The sequence below is a fragment of the Pecten maximus genome, chromosome 11 (assembly GCF_902652985.1).
Source record: "Pecten maximus chromosome 11, xPecMax1.1, whole genome shotgun sequence".
NCBI classification, from domain to species: Eukaryota; Metazoa; Mollusca; class Bivalvia; order Pectinida; family Pectinidae; genus Pecten; species Pecten maximus.
This window is the reverse complement of record NC_047025.1, coordinates 3,928,797-3,951,073: the sequence shown is the minus strand read 5'-3', so window position 1 is coordinate 3,951,073 and position 22,277 is coordinate 3,928,797. Positions and strand designations below refer to the sequence as shown.

Here is a 22,277-nt window from a genome sequence, read left to right as displayed (position 1 = left end):
TAACCATGGCAACAGATTTTGTAGCTAGCTACCTTTTATAGGGCCAGTCTAGAGCTGGTACTAGATTAACGTCATCATTCAGAATCCTTATTATTCAACTGAATGTTTGATGCTAGTGACTTTAAGATAGAAATCTTGCTTTTTGATTTGATTTTAAGGCTATACGCTGCTTCCACATATATTTGGAATGATTTGTGTGAGAGTTATCTCCCTCGGAGTATTATCTTGTTAACGTTAAAGTTGTATATTAATTTGACTGTATATAACTTGCTTTTACCAATATTCTGCAAATGGATTAAGAGGATTTATTTATAATGAATAATATTTGCGAAACAAATAAAAACCTTAGCTCTCTGGCTTATCAACAAGATAATTTATTTCTTAGGAAATCATAGATTTATGATTAATTTGTGATTTTACCGTACACAAGATAATTTATTTCTTAGGAAATCATAGATTTATTATTAATTTGTGATTTTACCCGTTTTTTGCATGGAACTTTTCTTGAGATGAGTAGTTACGTAAAAGTAGCATATAGCCTTAACTTTATTATCCATTCCTATCCTAGCTTTTGTTTTCCAAGTCACTAAGGACTGTTTCATTATTAATCGTAGGGGAGAGTAACCATGGGTGAACAGTCTAACCTATCCCATCTCCCCTATATACGATTCATGATGGAACAACTCTTGTATAGATACTATTTAGCATAATTCTCTATTCTGTTATGTATTAGAATCACCATCTACTGTACTAATTAATGTGAACATTCTTGTTTTAGTGAAATCCTTATATTAGCATTGTCTGATCTCTGAGATGTACCCATATCTATTGTACTGTCATCCTGAAAATAGTGTAATTTTAGGGAGTTTTCTTTTTCACTATTTTTGAGGTTAAAATTTCCTTAATCATGAAATGGATGTATACTTGGAGGATAAAATTACCAAAAAAATCATTATAGTCTATTTCAAAAACAGATTGAATATTAAAAATAAAAAAGTATAGTCTGTTTCAAATTGAATCAAAAATGAAAATTATGGAATGTTTAATAATTTCTACAAATAAATATTCTTTTAGCTTCAAAAATTCTTTGAACAATTTAAAAACCAAATCTTTGCCCAATTTATTTTCAGAAAGTTCATCCAAAATTTACAGTGGTACCACAATTACAGCGGTTCCCATACATCAACTGATTATGATTAGTTTTGTTGTCTAAGACAAGCTAGTTTTATTTCAATAATCAATTAGTTTCAGATTATTCCTGTAATGTCTTTATATTCCATTAAAACTTTTAGTTAAATGTCACATTGTGAATCTGAGTTTGTTTGCGTGAACAGTTTGTTGTGGAGTGTGGAACAGATTTCATTTGTGAAGTGTGATGATGAATTTGATGTTGACGGCTCACAAGATCGTAAACATGTTTTTGTGTGAAATTTTCATTGACAGGAAAGCGTAGAATGAAGGGTAACCTCACACGTAGCTATCCAGGGTTTTTTCCGTCTTGTGTTAATTAGGTGCCATTTTGGATGAGTTTTAATAATTTTTCTTCTAAATAAAATTGATTTTAAAAGAAATAAATCTCAAAATTTTATGCTAAAATGTAAAAGGTTTGAAGTTTAATTTCAACCAGATCATCTTTCATTTCTAAGTTTTAATTATTTAGAAATATCAAAGCTCTAAATAAAATATCAGTAGTCTTTTCAGAAATTTTCTTTACAAAAATTACTGTTTTAAGCAAGAGATGAATTTTTCCAGAAATTCAGAAATGGCAATTCCTAAAACAGACAGGAAATACCCTGATATTTGTCGCTAATAAATTGTAGACTGTGTGTGTTTGTAGTCTAGGAAGTACATCACTGTCTTTGGTATGTTGCCTACAGTTCTAGCCATCGCATAAAAATGACCGGAGCTTCTGTCTTCTCATCATGAGTCAACATTAACATTGGCTGTCTCAAGGAAGCATAGTGTGACTGAAGTATTGCAGCGATAAGTTTTTAAAAAAGATGGATTTTTTATAGGAAATAGGTCCTTTCATCAGATTGTGGATTTGTCACCACACCCACCCACCCAAACCCTTGTATCGTGATGTTTAAACTTGTAACTTAATCAATAAACTTTCAAAATTTTGATTTAAGTAAAAAGTATTTTCATTAATCTCTATCCCTTCATTTTGCCTTGTGTTAGTATTTTGCATTTGTCATAATTTTGTATCCATACAAGCATTTCATCATCACTTAATTTTGTTCCAGTTATAAAAAAAAAAAATCTAAAAGCCCTGTTTTGCCCCCTACAGCGTCTCTGGTACTCCAAGGCAGCAGATTTTGATGTACATAACTTTGTCTTTGTCTTCCCTCCCCCTTTGCACACGACCCTTACTTCCTTTGCACACGGCCCTTCCTAGTAGCAAAATATTAAGGGCTAAAATAGTAAACTAATTTTTTAACCATTTCATATTTCTGTAATTGACGTGATTATACGAAAATTTTATTTAGCTGTTAGGAAAGAAGAAATTTTCAATTTAGCTGTTTCTGACTTGATTATGGAGACAAGTCTGCACATATATATTTAATATATATAATTCCTATACATTTTAAAATTCTCTGAAGCCTAGAGATGAATTTACAACAACTCAAAATGTTCTTAATTCCACTTAGAGACATCTCACATATATGTGTCTAGTTTATTCTCGCATCAACACTTCAAAATCATGTCTTCAAATGTTGTCATTTTCAACAACATTATGTCACATTATAATTCTTTCATCAAACATCGTCATTATTAAATATTTTTGCTTCATAAGCATCAACACATTTTTTTTTCAGATACATATTAAAATTCACAGCATTTTCTTGACATGGTGCCTTTCCTAAACATAATACAACTGTTTGGGAATAATCTGCTGTGATGTAGGCAGAATTTCAAATATCTCATCTCCCTAAGGCATGGCTCTAGAGCCTCGGTTTACTTAGTAAAATCATGGGAGAATTATCCACTAACGTTTCCTCGAACCATTCCTGATTGGTCACCTTTGTCACTTGAATCAGTTTGATTGGATCACCCTCAGTGTTAATTCACATGTCATATAATCTAAAACCGAACCCGAAAGTTAATTCCCTGTTGTGAATAAGTTTGTCATCCCAAAGTATTATACATGTGATATTAATATCTATTAAGACTTCAAAGTGAAGGAGCCAACGTCGGGTATAAATAGGAGGGTTATGATGAATTTCTCTCAAATATCCTATATTCATTATAAAGATTGACTGATTAAAATACTTCCATGCCGTATTCGACTAGTAACTCAGACTCATTTCCATTTTTTAGTTGTGCATTTAACAATATCGTAAAAATTGCTTGGCGGTTGTGTTTTATTTTGAGAAAAAAAAATGAAAAAAAGAAATTCTGCTTTTAACAGAAATTGTGCATGGTACACTATCTGGCTTTCTGCAGTGTTAGCAGTAAATAGAGTAACAGTTAATTTGTACATTTGAAAAATTCTACATGCTATTAATAATTTAGTAGATGAACAAAATTGGTAAAATCATATTTAAAACATAGAGTAATTTATTGCTATTTACATTCTTTATGAATGTATTTGCAAAATTGAAAAATTGAAGAAAAAAAAAAGGAAAATATTTTTTAAAAGTTTAATGCAAATTTTAGCAGGATGTTTAGAAGATAAATACTATTTCAATGCAGAGTAAGGAAATTTGCTGGCTTTATTTGTATAAGAAAAATTAAGATCGTTGTGCTTTTCCCGTCGGTGTTTTGTGTTATATCGCACATACTTCAACCAGTCTGGGATTTCTTGGTCCTCTTCATATGCTTAGTTTTCTCCCATTTGAAAAATTTTAATTGACATTTATCTAAAATCAGTTCAATTGATAAAATTTTCAACTTTTTGCCCATAAGGCAATTTTCATCTCTGGTGGAGGTTGAGACATGGGAGGTATTTTTATAATCGAGGATTTTATGATCATAGATGAAATATCATTCATTCCATCACTTAAAATTTCTGTTCAAACCTATAACTCATCATGAATCATGAATAAGACTTATATATTATATACTAAGATATTTATCTAACATACTTATTTTATGATTCTGCTGTATAAGTTTGTCTGTACGGTCAACTGGTCATGTTTCAGGGCTACAAGACGGCCTGTCGGACATGAGCGTCAGCCTGGAGATGAGCGTGACAGACGTTGAGAGCAGTAAGGAAGGCCTTGTATCAGGACAGCCTGCTCCAGTCCTCCTCACCCCGGATGTCTTCAAAGCGAGTCCGAGGTATACCGCAGTGTCATTGAGAATTGTTTCCTTGTAACAACAAATAAGCCTAGAGTATTTTCTCGTTGAAATGGGAAAGGGTCTGATAGAAAAGCAAAATGGCCAACAGGTGGCCAGCAAAATTGCCAACAGGTGGCCATTTAAGATTTTGACTGCTAAAATTTAATTATTGACAATATTCAGAACATTCTTAGATCTTTCTTTTGATCAAATTATTAAGAGGAGGGAAAAGAAAGCAAAATTTGAGAAAAATTGGGATCGATAAAGATCATTCAATGGTGGGCACTAAGATCCCTCTGGGATCTCTTAAATTAATTTGTATGTGTTGTGGTGCTTGGACATTTCTTAAAACAGGAAATGAAATTTCTGTGATTTCTTTAATTAGGATAGTGTAGCTTTAAATTTATAATTGAAATTCTTGGCTGAGTTTAAATGATTTTGTTATAGGAAGGTGACCCCGTCTGACAGCAGTATCCTGGAACCTGTCCGAGTGAGTGCCGGGTCCAGTACAAGTAGCTTCACTCATGTCACTGGACTTAACGAAGACTTCATGTCGCCTCGTAGCTCTGGAGATCAGTCCGATATCACACCAACCCAGACCCCTAAGGATATTACACCCGGACGAGTCAATGCCGAACTCACACCTGGACGAGTCAACGGTGAACTCACACCTGGACGAGTCAATGCCGAACTCACACCTGGACGAGTCAACGCCGAACTCACACCTGGACTAGTCAATGCAGAGCTCACACCCGGCTCGGTCCCGCTGCCACCGATTACCAACGCAGAGGAGCGAGAACTACAAACTCCAAAGTCAAAAGAGTCGCTCAATTCTTCAGGGGAGGTAACTCCAAAGGCTGAAAACAGACTAGCTAATGTGTGTATTGATGACCTGTTTGATACTCAGGATAGTAATGGTAGACCTATAGTTGGGAGAACATTTGACAGCACCAGCAGTACGACAGGTTTTGATGTGAACGACATCGTGGGCCCCAAGCACTCTAGTTCTAAAGAGTACGATGAAGACGATGAAGAGGTGGCAGAGGTTCTAGGTGAGACGATTGAGGAAGAGGAGGATGGTAAGGAGATGACAATGGAAGGTACACAGCCGTTCGTAGAGCAGGGTACACAGTCCTCACAGGGTGACGGTGAAAGTCAGCAGGTACTGAGGGCGTGGCCACGCCCACCTGATGTAAACACGGAGAGCCAGCCACTCCCACAGGAGAGGTAGGAACCTTTACATCAGGGACTCTGTTACGTCTATTAGGATCAGTCTTAGTCCTATTTAGGATCAAAGGAATAGGATCATTGTAGACCTGATTTAGGATCTAATAAATAGGATCATTGTTGGCCTGATTTAGGATCAAAGGAATAGGATCATTGTAGACCTGATTTAGGATCTAATAAATAGGATCATTGTTGGCCTGATTTAGGATATAAGGAATAGGATCATTGTAGACCTGATTTAGGATCTAATAAATAGGATCATTGTTGGCCTGATTTAGGATATAAGGAATAGGATCATTGTAGACCTGATTTAGGATATAATAAATAGGATCATTGTTGGCCTGATTTAGGATATAAGGAATAGGATCATTGTAGACCTGATTTAGGATATAATAAATAGGATCATTGTTGGCCTGATTTAGGATATAAGGAATAGGATCATTGTAGACCTGATTTAGGATATAATAAATAGGATCATTGTTGGCCTGATTTAGGATATAATAAATAGGATCATTGTTGGCCTGATTTAGGATATAATAAATAGGATCATTGTTGGCCTGATTTAGGATATAAGGAACATTATCTTTGTAGACCTGATTTAGGATGTAAGAAGTAGGATCATTGTTGGTCTGATTTAGGATATAAGGAATAGGATCTTTGTAGACCTGATTTAGGATATAAGGAATAGGATCAGTGTTTGTCTGATTTAGGATGTAAGAAATAGGATCAGTGTTGGCCTGATTTAGGATGTAAGAAATAGAATCAGTGTTGGCCTGATTTAGGATGTAAGGAATAGGATCAGTGTTTGTCTGATTTAGGATCTAAGGATCTGGATGTAACCCAAATTTAAAATCAGAGAACGGTATGCTTGTCATTATCATGTTCATGAGCAATTGCAATTGATGTTATAGAACCGTAATATCATTTCCTAAAACTTTCTTCACTTAAGTGTTCAGGATATACTAAAGGTTAGTGTTAATTTTGGTTCCAGTCTTTCTTTTACTGTAGCTATGTGCTAACAGATCTGGTATTTGTGTTAAATGTAGCTATGCAGATGAAGAGGAGGGCGATGACGATGTTCAGGTGGAGGGAGAGGAAATCTGCGAGGAAGAGGAAGAAGAGGATGACATTGTAAACCGTGAGCAGAAAGAAGGGGACGCACAGAACCAGACGCAGGATGAGAGCAGTGAGGAAATCGAGGAGCAGATAGAGGAACATTCGGGAGAGTCTGAACACAACAGGTAACCACCCACGTCTGTATTACAGTTATTACAATCCAATCATTGTACCAGACTGGTATGATGACACTGATAATATTTTCAAACTTGGAAAGGTACTGAGTCACCTGCCCGACCATGAGGGTTTTCTCCATGTACTCTGGTTTCCTCCCACACTGAGAGCCGTTGTTCACTTCCATCTGGGACAACAAACATGATTAATAGAAGTTGTTATATCTTGTTTCACAATTATTATTAAAGTTCAAAGTTTCAAAAGTTCAAAAATTAAGATGAGGTATGTTATTACTTAATTTTAAAAAGAATTTTAAAATTTGTATAATTATGTGATCCGTAAATGTTATACATGGAAGTATGTTAAGAATGTTGTTATAGAGATTTGAATTTTATTTTTTGTAGTCCAAAGGAAGCTCCTGTGTTGAAAGCTGCAGAAAGACATAGCATTTCATCTCCAAGGTAACATCATTGTTATTTCTTGCTGAAAATTAAATTGTTTTATGCCACAAACATATTCGAATGACAAATTATAACATGCTTATAATTTTTGATGTTCTGGATGTGGTTTGGTTGATACTGTTTGTAACAAATTTTGAAGTGTAAAAAATTTGTGGACCACATAAAACACATACGTTAAAATAAAACAAAAAAAATGTTTGTTTGTTCAGAAGGTCTATATCAATAACATAGGTCACAAATATAAAGGGCCATTCCTTCGTTTGAATAAAGTTTAGGTAGTTAAAATTAAACTTACTGGAAGATATGTATTTTTTCCAAGTAGTAAAAGTTATAATCTTTACATTAATAAGGCAGTTTCACTTTTAAGATAAACCAAAGTTCTTTGAGTAGACTAATAACCACAAAGACATATACAATATTTGTTTGTCATGCGATATCTTACTTTGTTATCATTCCAGAGAGGTTCCTGTACCTGTCCGAGAAATACACAGAGAGATTATCCGGGAAGTCATCGACAAGAAATCTTTGTCCCAGGTAAGCTTGAATGTTCTGGACATCTTCAGGCTAGTCTACCAGTAAGATAGTAGGGAGGATTTGAGGTCCATTTCATCAATATTTTTGAATCTGTCAATAAGGAAACCCCTTATTTTAGAATTTAAAGCTGACAATGCAAGATAAAAAGTTTAAAATTGAGATTTAAAAAAAAAATTTAATACAAAGTTTCAGTAAGCAAGCAATAATATAATGATAATAAGCAAGTGTAACAATTTCACATGCGTTTATGGGGGTCAGATCCGAGTATGCATCTTACAGCAGAGCACAAACTAAGATGTCAGCACTTCCGTGGATATGATGGCTGGAACATACTGTAATCATAGGAGAATATCTCAACGCTTTTTCTGAATTCAGAAACTTTCTATATATTTTTTAAAATTTTAATTGGAAGCTTTTTAATCTGCACTGTCAGCTTTAAGAAAAGTTCCTTTTGTTAGCTAAGATTTTTTCCCCTTATATATAATAATTCTTTCCTATGGAGAATTGTAAGTTAAGGAGGTCCCTTAATTTAAATAGAAGGAATTTCAAACAAAGCAATTTTATTTCATAATGTTATATTACTTGGACCAAAATTATGAACGACTTCTCCAAAAATACAATAAGCTGCAATTACTAAACAATTGCCATGTATAGAATTTCTTGATTTTGTGGAGTCCCCTCCAAAATTTAATGGAATAGCCTTTCAGCTTTTATTAACTTTACGTGGTGGCCGAGTGGTTAATGTGTCTCGACACTTCATCACTAGCCCTCCACCTCTGGGTTGTGAGTTCGAAACCTACGTGGGGCAGTTGCCAGGTACTGACTGTAGGCCGGTGGTTTTTCTCTGTGTACTCCGGCTTTCCTCCACCTCCAAGCCAGGCATGTCCTTTAATGACCCTGGCTGTTAATAGGACCTTAAATAAACCAAACCAAAATTAACTTTACACCTCTGTCATTTTTTGTAGAGGGAAGGGATATATAGGTACCAATAGCCATTCTGTCCTAAAATTGTGTCCCCACTCTACCCACTTCTCTTGTTTTTTGGGGGATTCGATTATCAAAATTTCATGGAAAAGTCGAGACTGAAGTTCAATGTAACTCTAGTGAATACTCTCTGCCTCCTATTGACTCGGCGAGTCCCGGATATGAAAACCCTTTTCAGTTCTGTGGACTCAAAAACAATATTTAGCTACTTGAAAGAAATCGATCTATTCTATAGACTTCGATGTCTTTTACCTTACTCTCTTTGACATTCTATATATATCACAAAGTTCACATAATCGATTCGTATATATATATAAATATATATTACCATTTTTAACCAACTTTTTTTATCATAATGATCTAAAAAAAACATACAAATGCTTTTAAAAATGACCTATTTTATCTTATTTTAACGTAAAAAATCAAAACGGTAGTATATTGTTTGGCCCTAAATGACCCTAGTTGTCGAATAACCGTAAAACACAAACAAACAAACAAACAAACAATCTCGGCAAGGGAAAATGTCTCCAGCTTTTTCAGTAAATCTAGAGTAAGAAAGACGGGGGTCTGGGTTGATCCTTAAATGACCCCTGACACATGTCAAAGCCTGGACTATAAGTGGTTTAGTACATGTATTCAAGGTCAAGTTTACAGTACTTACTTGTGGAAAGTCGAACAGTGACACAGTTGTGCTTACTGTAACAGTAGTAATTTTTAAATTATGTAAGGCTGAAATAAAAATATAGTTGGTTTGGCGTAACCTGCTCGACCCAGAAAAATTGCGCCTACTCAGAATATTTTTTTATAATTAATTTTTCTTAGACTTTGTTTTCATGGTAAATACTCAAATGTGATTGGTCGAAAAATTCTTTTCATTCTTCTATGAAAGAAATGGTCGAAAAATTCTTTTCATTCTTCTATGAAAGAAATTCCGAGAATGGCGCGAAAAATGTGACGTCACAATACGACAATTGACGTTGCGTATTGATTTGAGAAAAAGAATCCCATATAAAACCAGTAAAATTGTACATAAAACATGTCTTAGATTAGAAAATCATTTTCAAAAATTAATTATAAGCGTTGATGTCAATTTTTTTTTAGTTTCATCGGGGTAAGAAACAAATGAAAAATAAAACTTGCAAAGCAAAAAAAAAAAAGTCTCGCAAACCCAAATAAGCTTGGTGTGTGTTTCTAAATAAATAATGATTTCCAAACAGTTTATATCCTGGTTTGTTTTTGTATTGAAGGTTGAAAATCTGTTTTCAGAACTGAATAAAAAAAAGTTCCACACTACCTATACCTACCCATATGTAAAAAACCCTGGTCGGGTTACAGCAAACCAAGATGTTTTTAAGAATGGCCTAATACTGAATAGCTATTTTACCTGTGTAACTAACATATACCTATGTCTACAGCTGCAGGACAACCTACAAAGTGTGCTGGTGGCCCTGGAGGCTCAGAACAGCCAGATACAGCGGTTACAGGATCAGCTGGCAGAACAGCAAGAACAACAGGCCGAGTTACAGCGACAGCAGATCGAGATGGAACAGCTCCGACAGATAGACAGACAGCAGCCTCAGCCAAACATAGAGGAACATCTGGGCAAGCTTGAGTCCATAGTTACCTCGCGCGTGGAGCGAATGTTCAGTCAACATGCCATGAAAGAAAGTATCCTCTGTGACGATGTAGATTCTATCTTGTAATGATATTCTGTGTATTTTCACTCATTTATATAATCTGCAAATTTTTTGGGGAATTCGGTTTTAATGTGAAATAAGTACTATATCTAGAATAGGGTCAATTTCAGCATTTTCGGGGTTTGACATTTTTTTAGGTCGAAAGCCGGAACAACAAGACATATACTGTAAATCACTTATATTTCGCATGGGATTTATTTTTGTGAAAATACGCACAGAGAGTCAATCATGAATTCAAATTCTTTGCGATTATCTGTATAAAAATAATAACTTTGCATGGAAGCAAAGCTATTGGTTACCGATAAAGCAGTTTTGCATAGTCAATGACTCTAACAGTTAAGCATTTGCGAAATTATGCATTCGTAAATTTGTCTTAAGAAATAAGTTCGCAAAATAAAGTACTCATAAAATCTAAGTGAATTACAGTAATTCAGCATTATTAAAGTGCTGCAGAATTGATTACATGACATTACGATCCTTAATCGTGTGCTAGACCAGCGGATACAGGATTTATTACAGCAGACAGAACGCCGCGACCAGCATCGGCAGGACAAGTTACAGCAAGCTATCACACAGACGGTCAACCAAGCGGTTCAACACAACCTGGAAAAGCAGGTCAAGGCCGAGATGAGGAACAATGTGGTGCCTAGTAAGACTGCTTCGTATATAAACAAATTATTTTCGAGGTCCTGCCAGAAATTAAAAAAATTTACAGAAAATTTTAGGTTCTGGACATTGTTGCAAACTTGAACTTTTCTAAGGTAGTCCAAAATTGGATCAGGCCTTTTTGTTTCATTTTAGGAGGAAAATTGTTGAATTGAGAAGGCTTTTTTCAGGAGTAGACTGAATTTTGTGAATATGGCTTGAATTTATAAAATAATTTCAATTGGGAATGGGGCTCATTAATGACCTGAAAAAAACTTTTGAAAAAGCCCTGTTTCTACTGTAAGTGTTTAGAGTGCACATGTTCAATCAACATATTAAATTGCACTTATCTGTTACCATTTGAATACTTGCTTAAATAAGTAGGATATCTTGATTAAAACTTAATTGTAATGCTTGCTTAGATTTAAAGAAAATAAAAAAATAATAATAAAAGTTCTTGTAAAAGATAACAAGAAAAGAAAGGTTTTTTGTTTCATTAAATTTTGCTTCCTGTACATGCATTTCTCTCAAATCCAAATCTGCCCATGTATATACGGAGTTAATAATTTTCACAATACTCTCTTAAGGTTAATTAAGAGTATCTTTATTACAACTCTTTGATATCTTGTAGATGTGAGCAAAATCTTAGAACCAATTAAGGATCAGTTTCACCAGGATATGGCTCAGAAACTAACGGCCACCGATGCTCTTCTTAAGGACAACATCAGCAAGATGGTGCGATCTAGGGTAGGTGTCTCTCTTGGGTCACAACTTTATGGCGTCATATGCAAAGATGGTGCAATCTAAGGTAAATGTCTTTCTGGGGTCATAGATTTGTGGCGTCATATGCAAAGATGGTGCAATCTAGGGTAAGTGTCTTTCTGGGGTCATAGATTTATGGCGTCATATGCAAAGATGGTGCAATCTAGGGTAGGTGTCTTTCTGGGGTCATAGATTTATGGCGTCATATGCAAAGATGGTGCGATCTAGGGTAAGTGTCTTTCTGGGGTCATGAATTTATGACGTCATGCGCAAAAATGGTGCGATCTAGGGTAAGTGTCTGGATGTGGTTAAAACTTTATGGTGTCATATGCATTGTAATGATGACAGAGCCATAGGTCGAGAACATTGACATTGGAATACTGTTTTAACAGACTGATGTTCTTAGCATTATGATGTCACCAAAGAAAGTGAAATGCTGTGAAAATATCACCATTTTAAGTTTTCTGTTGATAGAGTGCTTTTTCACTGAATGATGTTCTTTAAAAAAATTTTGCTTCTAGTTAATACGTGAGAAAATCTTGAATTCGGTTCTGTTTTTCCAAAATATTCCTCGTTAAATGAACTTGTCAGACGTGCAAAAATAGCAAAAAGGTTTGTGTCATATGAATCTCATATGAAACTTTTGTAAGATCTTCAAATTTTAATTTTTTTAATTTTTTTTTTCTTGCAGCAAACTGTGGATGCTATAGGTATGGCAGCGGGTAACGCCCTACAGACTCCAATACAAGTGGCTTATAGAGAGGCTTTCCAAAATATCGTAATACCAAACTTCGAGCGTAGCACACAAAACATGTTCCAGCAGATAAACGAAACATTTACGAAAGGATCGAGAGAATGTAAGTCTTCGTTCCTAATGATGAAACTTAAATTAGTTCCGTAACGATGAATCTTAAATTAGTTCCGTAATGATGAATTTTGAATTAGTTATTTCTATAACGATGAAACTTAAATTTGTTCCGTAACGATGAAACTTAAATTAGTTCCGTAATGATGAAACTTAAATTAGTTCCGTAACGATGAATCTTGAATTAGTTATTTCTATAACGATGAAACTTAAATTTGTTCCGTAACGATTAAACTTAGATAAGTTTCGTAACGATGAATCTTAAATTAGTTATTTATATAACTTTATATAACGATGAAACTTAAATTTGTTCCGTAACAATGAAACTTAGATAAGTTTCGTAACGATGAAACTTAAAGGAGACTTAGGGTTTCCTTTTCTGTCTGCATTCCTAGAGTTAAGATATGTTTCTTGAACTTTTGATCAATTCTGTAATTCAGTGACAGGTTTAAGTTGAAAGAAAGGTATATTTAGCAAAATATCTGATATCAAAACTAACCTTCCCTAGATTGGCAGTGTTTAGATATAAAGATTGTTGGTTTCTATTTCATACATTAAACATTTAGACAAAAACTGATACCACATACAACAGCATTGATATAGGTATGTGGTTTTATTTCAGACATCAAACATTTGGACACACACTTAGACCAGATTAAGCAGAAACACTTGGAGGCACGGGACCCCGTGGTGGGACAGCTGAAACAGTTGACAGACTCGTTCAGGACGTCCGCGGATTCCATGCAAACTGCTGTGATGTCAACTCTACAGGGTCAAATTCACACAGATATGGAAAAATCAATGACTAGGTATAGATTGTATTTTATTAGCTCACCTGGTCCGAAGCTTATGCCATACCGTGGCGTCCGTCGTCCGTCCGTCGTCCGTCCTTCCGTCAACAATTGACTTCTTCTTCATAACCAGTGATCAGAATTTGACCAAATTTGGTCAGAAGCATCCCTGTGGGGTGGGGACTCAAAATTGTACAAATGGTGGGACTGACCCCCCAGGGGTCTGCAGGGTGGGGCCAAAAGGGGTCAATTTGGCTCTATTAATATTAACGACTTCTTCTCTGAAACCGAGCGATGTATATCGCTCATATTTGCCTGGTAGCTTTACTATGGAGTGGGGATTCAAAATTGTACAAATGAAGGGGCTGACCCCCCAGGGGCTTGAGGGGCGGGGCCAAATGTGGTCAATTGGGCTATATTGATATAAACGACTTCTTCTCTGAAATTGAACAATGGATATTGCTCATATTTGCCTGGTAGCATCACTATTAGGTGGGGATTCAAAATTGTACAAATGATGGGGCTGACCCCCAAGGGCCTGAGGGGCGGGGCCAAATGTGGTCAATTGGGCTATATTGATATAAACGACTTCTTCTCTGAAACCGAGCAATGGATATTGCTCATATTTGCCTGGTAGCATCACTATTAGGTGGGGATTCAAAATTGTACAAATGATGGGGCTGACCCCCAAGGGCCTGAGGGGCGGGGCCAAATGTGGTCAATTGGGCTATATTGATATAAACGACTTCTTCTCTGAAACCGAGCAATGGATATTGCTCATATTTGCCTGGTAGCATCACTATTGTGTGGGGATTCAAAATTGTATAAATAATGAGGCTGACCCCCCAAGGGCCTGAGGGGCGGGGCCACGAGGGGTCAATTAGGCTATATTGATTTAAACGACTTCTTCTCTGAAACCGAGCAATGGATATCGCTTGTATTTGCCTGGTAGCATCACTATGGGGTGGGGATTCAAAATTGTACAAATGGTGAGGCTGACCCCATGGGGGCCTGAGGGGCGGGGCCAAGAGGGGTCAATTTGGCCAAATTGATATGAACAACTTCTCCTCTGAAACCAAGCAATAGATATTGCTCATATTTGACTGTGAGCATCCCTTTGGGGTTAGGATTCAAAATTGTACAAATAGTGGGGCCGACCTCCCCTGGGGTTGAGAGGCGGGGCCAAAAGGGGTCATTTTGGTTAAATTGATATAAACAACTTCTTCTCTGAAACTAAGCAATGGATATCACTCACATTTGTATGGTAGCATGGTCATGGGAAGGGGATTCAAAATTGTACAAACTTTAGGGTTGACCCCACCAGGGAGCTGAGGGTGGGGGGCCAAAAGGGGTCAATTTGACTAAATGGATATGAACAACTTCTTCTCTGAAACAGCTCATATTTGACTTGTAGCATCCTTTTGGGTAAGGATTCAAAATTATATAAGGAAGGAATTGATCCCCCGGGGGGCAGAGGGCGGGGTCAAAAGGGGTCAATTGGTTTAAACAACTTGTTTTCTGAAACTTAACAATGGATATCACTCACATTTGTGTGGTAGCATGGGGTTGTGCCAAAAGTCAATTTCATTTCATGGATTAATGCATTTTTTGGCATAAAAACCTCACATACCCATATAAAATGCCTATGATATATTGACATAGCAATACTAGTGACAAATATACTTAATCATCATTCTTGTTTCATATCTCTTGAAATCCAGGTGAGCGATACAGGCCCTCTGGGCCTCTTGTTAAATTTTTATCATGGTCGTTTAGTAATAACTGTCAGATTTATTTGTATCAACCTACTCAATACTTTGAATATATATGTTTAATATGAGTTCAGAATACCAAAATTATAAGAATCTGCTGTTACATTACAGTAGTTTGTTAACATACCTTTAAATGGTTCAGTGTATATTTTGCTAATTATGAGGTTGGATGTGGCTTTGGAATTTAAATCACAAATCCATGTTGTATACAGTTTGCAGGATCGAGTCGTCCAGTTCGTACGACAGGCTGTGAAAGAGGAGGTCAGTATAGCAGTACGAGAGCAGGGTGCTAGTATCAGCGATAGTGTGCTATCAGCAATGAGGTCAGGCGCCGTGACCCCTATACAGGTGACCCCTGACCCCCACCAGGCCCAGGCACAGATTCTACAGCTGCTTCGTCAAGGTCAACTCAACGCAGCTTTCCAAGAGGTAAGGGATACAACATTATAGATTTTGAAACGAACATATATGTACTACATGCTGATCATTAATTAATGTACGATTCGTGTCCGAGATATAATGGTCCTTTATCGTGGTGTAAAGTTTAACCTTAATCCCTCAAGGAATGAAACTGTTGAAAAACTTTGGCTTTACTTACATACATGTACGAACAAGACGGACAGAGAAGAAAACTGTAGTCCGCTCGGTTTGGTTTCACTGGTAGGACAGGGCATCCAGTTGACCCTTGACTTTCAGCAATTTCAGAAGTCAAATAATTATTTGTCAGAAATCTGAAGGGGCAAAACATTTGTTAGATAGACATGTCCCTTTAAACTTGAGTCAAATCTGATTTCGGGGAGTCAAAAACATATTCTCAGGGGTCTACTGGATTCCCTGTTAGGGGACTAATAACAGTAGGTCCACTTAATACTATAATCCTGGAGGAATTCTTAATATATCTCATCTATATGTAAATAAGACTAGCTGTAATTCGGAATGTTTCTAGACTCATCCTATATCTGGCACAGATATTAACTGTTACAGTATTTAGGAATGCTTCTGGACTTATCCTATCGAATCACTAAAAATCTTCTTATTTAGAAATCAATGTCTTTCTCCAAAATGATATCCTATCAAATCACTAAAAATCTTCTTGTTGTGGAATGAGAAATTACCATGTCTCTCCAGAGTGACATTCTACCAAATCAGTAAAAATCATCTTATTTAGAAATGAGTGTCTCTCTCCAAAGTGAATTTCAATATTTCTAAGAATAATAAATAAAGAGTTTGTGTCTTGATATCAAAATTTTATTGATGCACACCATAGTTTTATTAGATAGATAAATGAATGTAAAAATAGAATAAGCATCTAGGAGTGCGCTGAGAAATAAAATCATTAGTTAAGGCCAAACATAGTTTAATCTTATGTTTTTCGGCAAAGCGTATAATATTCTTTTGGCCCCGGATATGACGCGACAGATGGCGTAACTGGTCAAGATGAAGTATGTGATTGGTTAATGTAGCGGTAAATACAAAATGCAGATATGCAGTTAAAAACGAAACAAAGTTAAGATTGAATGCATGCTGAATAAGTGGATGCATCTTTTCAAATGACACATTAATAAAATTATATTCCTGATTAAAATGCAGTCTTATTATCACCAAAAATGATTCAAACTGATATAATTTTGTTATTTGTGCTGAAACGCATTAGTTTGTTAATTTATTTCACCAGCAGTTTTACATTATAACCACCAGCATCAAAACTATTTCTTGTTTTAATTATTTTCAGGCATTGTCAGCATCCAACCTGGACCTAGTAATGTTTGTTTGTGAAACAGTAAACCCCCAACAAGTATTCAACCAGACGCCCTGCCCTCTACAGCAGCCCGTCCTTCTCTCACTCATACAACAGTTGTCAGCGGACTTGGCCAACAGTACAGAGCTCAAGCATAAGTAAGTATAAGCGACAATCTTCGATCTTAATCTTAAGGCTAAAGAAAATAATAGAAATTATTGTGTTTCCACTGCGAAATGTCTAAGTAGAAAATGTTTTATTTTTTGCTCACCTGTCAAAGCAGTTGTAAAATCTCCGAACGCTTTTTGTTTTCGCCATTGGCGCTGATGTTGACTGCCAGCACAAGCCTTGTGAAGGTCATTAGTCCCAAAGGTCAAGGCCAAAACTTTGAATCTTTTCACTGATTGACATTTGTTATGACCTGATGAAGCAAAGTTAGTGGGAACTAAAAACCCCATCACACTCGGCCATTTTTCCACTACGTCTGACCACGTCCTGGACAAATTTTGAACGGCATAGTGAGAACGCTTTTAGAACTTATACTAAAAATTAACATTTTTCAGATTGTAGGAAAAATGTAGAGACACAATTATGAGGACTTAATATGAAACGAGAAATCTACATAAATTTTGCTTCCTGGCAATTGTGTTTGAAGTCCACATGCCAAAGGTCAATATCAATGATATGCACAGAGAACCTGTTGATGGTTATGGGGAATATATAGCCACACAACTGGCCCTTGCTGACTTGTCTTGTGCTAGTTTTGTCTGCTAAAATGGCGTACGTGTATTTGTTACAAAAAAATTTCAGGCAGGAAAATATATTTTTCAGTGATATGTAAATATCATCAGATGATTAAAGTGATCAAGAATGACTGTACATGTCAGGTAAAGGCAGGCCTACTCCCTCAGAAAAAAAGGTCAAAAAGATGTGTCCAAGCCCCCATCACCCAAGTCAAAGTATGGCTTTTAATTGTGATGATAAATGATTGGTTCCTAATTAATCAGACTGTATGAAACAGACCCGGGGTTATTTCAAGTTCTTCAGAAGAGAGAAAGGGAGAAAAATCAAGAGGAGTTTATTTCTTCTGGGAGTTGTCTCCCCTTTACTATGTTTATATTACAAACAGTCGGGAGGCTGTATACATAGCTGATGATAGTAATGACTTACCAGGGGTTGACACTAATGTAAACACCTTGACAGACTGCCGGGCTGCCAGGTTTTGAAATAAGGCAGCCCGGGCTGCCAAAGGTGAAACCCCTCTTGAGGGATATGGGGGGGGCATGTCCGGATCCCTACAGCCCCTAACCCTACCACTGAGGAAAAAATTGAATACTAGATTTCAATTTAAACATATTTATTTGACTGATGTAATATCAATATAGGATTGGACATCTGGCAGAGCCTATATAAGTCCTCTCCTTACATAAAAATACTATATGCAGTTTCCTGCATTTTAGTTTATTCTGAGCATAAAAATGTTAGATATTACACCCTAACGGTTTTATAAAAAAAAAGTTTTGAAAATAAAGTTATTGAAGTAAATGAAGAAAACTTAAGCTGGACATTATACATTTGACTGAACTAGACATTCTGGCTTCCCGACCAGATTGCAGACAGCCCAGGGCTGAGGGACTACTGTTAGTGTCGATTCCTGCTTACCACCTCGGACATATAGCACCACCTTACACCACCCTCCGACATATTGCGCCACCCTCCACCACCCTCAGACATATTGCGCCACACTACACCACCCTCTGTCATATTGCGCCACCCTCTACCACCCTCAGACATATTGCGCCACCCTCCACCACCCTCCGACATATTGCGCCACACTACACCACCCTCCGACATATTGCGCCACACTACACCACCCTCCGACATATTGCGCCACACTACACCACCCTCCGACATATTGCGCCACCCTCCTCCACCCTCCGACATATTGCGCCACCCTCTACCACCCTCAGACATATTGCGCCACCCTCCACCATCCTACACCACCCTCCGACATATTGCGCCACCCTCCACCATCCTACACCACCCTCCGACATATTGCGCCACCCTCCACCACCCTCCGACATATTGCGCCACCCTCTACCACCCTCAGACATATTGCGCCACACTACACCACCCTCCGACATATTGTGCCACCCTACACCACCCTCCGACATATTGCGCCACCCTCCACCATCCTACACCACCCTCCGACATATTGCGCCACCCTCCACCATCCTACACCACCCTCCGACATATTGCGCCACCCTCCACCACCCTCCGACATATTGCACCACCCTCCACCACCCTCAGACATATTGCGCCACACTACACCACCCTCCGACATATTGTGCCACCCTACACCACCCTCCGACATATTGCGCCACCCTCCACCACCCTCCGACATATTGCACCACCCTCCGACATATTGCGCCACCCTCCACCACCCTCAGACATATTGCGCCACCCTACACCACCCTCAGACATATTGCGCCACCATCCACCAGCCTCAGACATATTGTGCCACCCTACACCAGCCTCAGACATATTGGGCCACCCTCCTCCACCCTCCGACATATTGCGCCACCCTCCACCATCCTCAGACATATTGCGCCACCCTCCACCACCCTCAGACATATTGCTCCACTCTGTGCCGCCCTATCCAACTCTATATTAAGGACTGCAGACTCCGCCCATTTTACCCTCTGATGAGTTACGCCTTAGTAACGTAACCGTTAGGTATTATACGAAGTGGAAGACATGGTTCCCTACACAACACGGACAGCACGTTAGTGTCTTTTCCCAGTCAGTTTTTAGCAGATGGTGGGCTATTCAAATCGCCTTCCGTCCATCAGTCCCTCCGTCCGTCCCTCCGTCCGTAAACAATTCTTGTTATCGCTATTTCTGAGAAAGTACTGAAGGGATCTTTCTCAAATTTCATATGAATGTTCCCCTTGGTGCCTAGTTATGCATATTGCATTTTGGGACCAATCGGAAAACAACATGGCCGACAGGCAGCCATCTTGGATTTTGACCATTGAAGTTTGTTATCGCTATTTCTGAGAAAGTACTGAAGGGATCTTTCTCAAATTCAATATGTAGGTTCTCCTTGGTCCCTAGTTATGCATATTGCATTTTGGGACTGATCAGAAAACAACATGGCCGACAGACAGCCATCTTGGATTTTGACAATTGAAGTTTGTTATCGCTATTTCTAAGAAAGTATTGAAGGGATCCTTCTCAAATTTCATATTTAGGTTGCCCTTGGTCCCTAGTTATGCATATTGCATTTTGGGACCGATCAGAAAACAACATGGCCAACAGGCAGCCATCTTGGATTTTGACAATTGAAGTTTTGTTATCGCTATTTCTGAGAAAGTACTGAAAGTACAGGCAGCCATCTTGGATTTTGACCATTGAAGTTTGTTATCGCTATTTCTGAGAAAGTACTGATGGGATCTTTGTCAATTTTCATATGTAGGTTCTCCTTGGTCCGTCGTATTGCATTTTTGGACCAATCCAGTGAAAGATCCAGGGCGCGGGATCGTTAAAATCCCCCAAAATTTACGTTTTGCCCCCACTTGCAGAAAATATGTGGGGGCCAATTCACGCACAAATATTTGTGTGACCCGCATATGTATCAACATAACGCGGGTACAAGATGTGTTTAATACTATTTTTAAACATGTTTTTATCAATCAAACGAAATTATAGCAAGTACAATACCGTATTGGTGTCGTCTTTACAACAAACATGGTTTAGGCGGAAGTCGTAATTAGAGTTACTCCCCTTGAGTCGCAAGAACGCTTTAACATTTGACGAAAATCCAAGCGCTTATGTGACCTTTAATGACTCAAACAAACATGGCGGAAGCCAACTCTACACAGAAAAAAAATGTCGCGTTTCTTTAGGACTCGTCATCATCATCATCATGTAGAGAGTAGGCCTGATGAAAACACCGAACCTAATAAAGACACAGCAGCGGACACAACAAGAAATGATACAAATAAGGAACATTCTGCAAAAAAAAAAAAAAAAAAGCGAAAACACGATTTCCATGTTGATACAGAAAAAAATCTAGATCTAGTTTGATGTTCATTATACATTTAATAACATTGATTTTTGTTTGATCATTTTCAGAATAAAAAAAAAAAATCTGTTAGCATATGATATTCAGTCTTTGTCTTAAATGTTCTGCATTTAAAGAAACTGTTATTGCCAAGTTTTATTGTACCAAATAATTTGTTTTCAGCAGCTATGAATAGCAATTATTAAATGGAAATGATGCAATAAGTCAATTCTTAAAATGTAATAGTACTTTATGTCATTCATGTAAAGAAGTAACTTAAAAACAGATCCAATTTCAAAATTTTAACTTTTACCATAAGGTTAGTCAAGAGCCCCCATTTTTTTCAATTTGATGGGGGCATGCCCTCAGTTACACAATTTTCTGTATCCATCACTGCCAATCTGAAAACATTGTCGACAGACAACCATAATCTCAAATTTCATATATAAGTTTCCCTTGTTTAAAAAGCACTGGAGGGATGTTTCTCAATTTATACAGATTAGTAAGAGGAAGGGAAAAAAAGAGAAAAGATCAATCTGACATGGAACCTATGAAGATCATTCAATGGTGGGCGCCAAGATCCCTCTGGGATCTCTTGTTATTTAACATACTGTTAGTTTCTAGTCAATAAATGAGGAACTCAGGACCTAGCTATGTATACTGATATTTGATATGTTAAAATTAATTAAAGGCTGTGCCAAACAACAGTAATACCTGCCATGTTACCATGGATACTTTGTCAGTTCATCTGACATCCGTCAACAACTTGGCTGAGGTCATGCGTACCAATGATTAGTCAGTTCATCTGACACCCGGTCAACAACTCGGCTGAGGTCATGCGTACCAATAATTAGTTAGTTCATCTGACACCTGGGCAACAACTCGGCTGAGGTCATGCGTACCAATAATTAGTTAGTTCATCTGACACCTGGGCAACAACTTGGCTGAGGTCATGCGTACCAATAATTAGTTAGTTCATCTGACACCTGGGCAACAACTCGGCTGAGGTCATGCGTACCAATAATTAGTTTGTTTATGTTGTTTCCAAGAAACACTACCCTGCTTTATCTGTTTATTAAATACGATGTGAGAACTAGATTAATACCGTGTAGCTAAATACAGTGATCCAGAGAAAAGCAGAAAAACACTCGATTATCTTCATCCTTTCTATCTGATCCTGATTTCACATGGAGACTTTTCCTTGGAGCTGGTTTGATTAAT

General features: G+C 37.3%; 1 protein-coding gene across 2 annotated transcripts in view; it reads left to right on the top strand.

Annotated features, from left to right (window-relative positions):
- The window catches only part of LOC117337236 (enhancer of mRNA-decapping protein 4-like), a 52,507-nt gene that overhangs the window by 16,739 nt on the left and 13,491 nt on the right, over positions 1-22,277 (top strand). Inside the window, exons 16-28 of one of the 2 annotated variants that reach the window (XM_033898110.1) lie at positions 1,444-1,461; positions 4,146-4,284; positions 4,732-5,511; positions 6,558-6,752; positions 7,146-7,202; positions 7,661-7,736; positions 10,136-10,388; positions 10,911-11,066; positions 11,694-11,809; positions 12,516-12,681; positions 13,312-13,498; positions 15,465-15,681; positions 16,985-17,148. In XM_033898110.1, coding sequence (XP_033754001.1) covers positions 1,444-1,461; positions 4,146-4,284; positions 4,732-5,511; positions 6,558-6,752; positions 7,146-7,202; positions 7,661-7,736; positions 10,136-10,388; positions 10,911-11,066; positions 11,694-11,809; positions 12,516-12,681; positions 13,312-13,498; positions 15,465-15,681; positions 16,985-17,148 — 2,524 coding nt within the window. The remainder of the gene's footprint in view (positions 1-1,443; positions 1,462-4,145; positions 4,285-4,731; positions 5,512-6,557; positions 6,753-7,145; positions 7,203-7,660; positions 7,737-10,135; positions 10,389-10,910; positions 11,067-11,693; positions 11,810-12,515; positions 12,682-13,311; positions 13,499-15,464; positions 15,682-16,984; positions 17,149-22,277) is intronic. The other variant, XM_033898111.1, reaches the window with a different exon arrangement.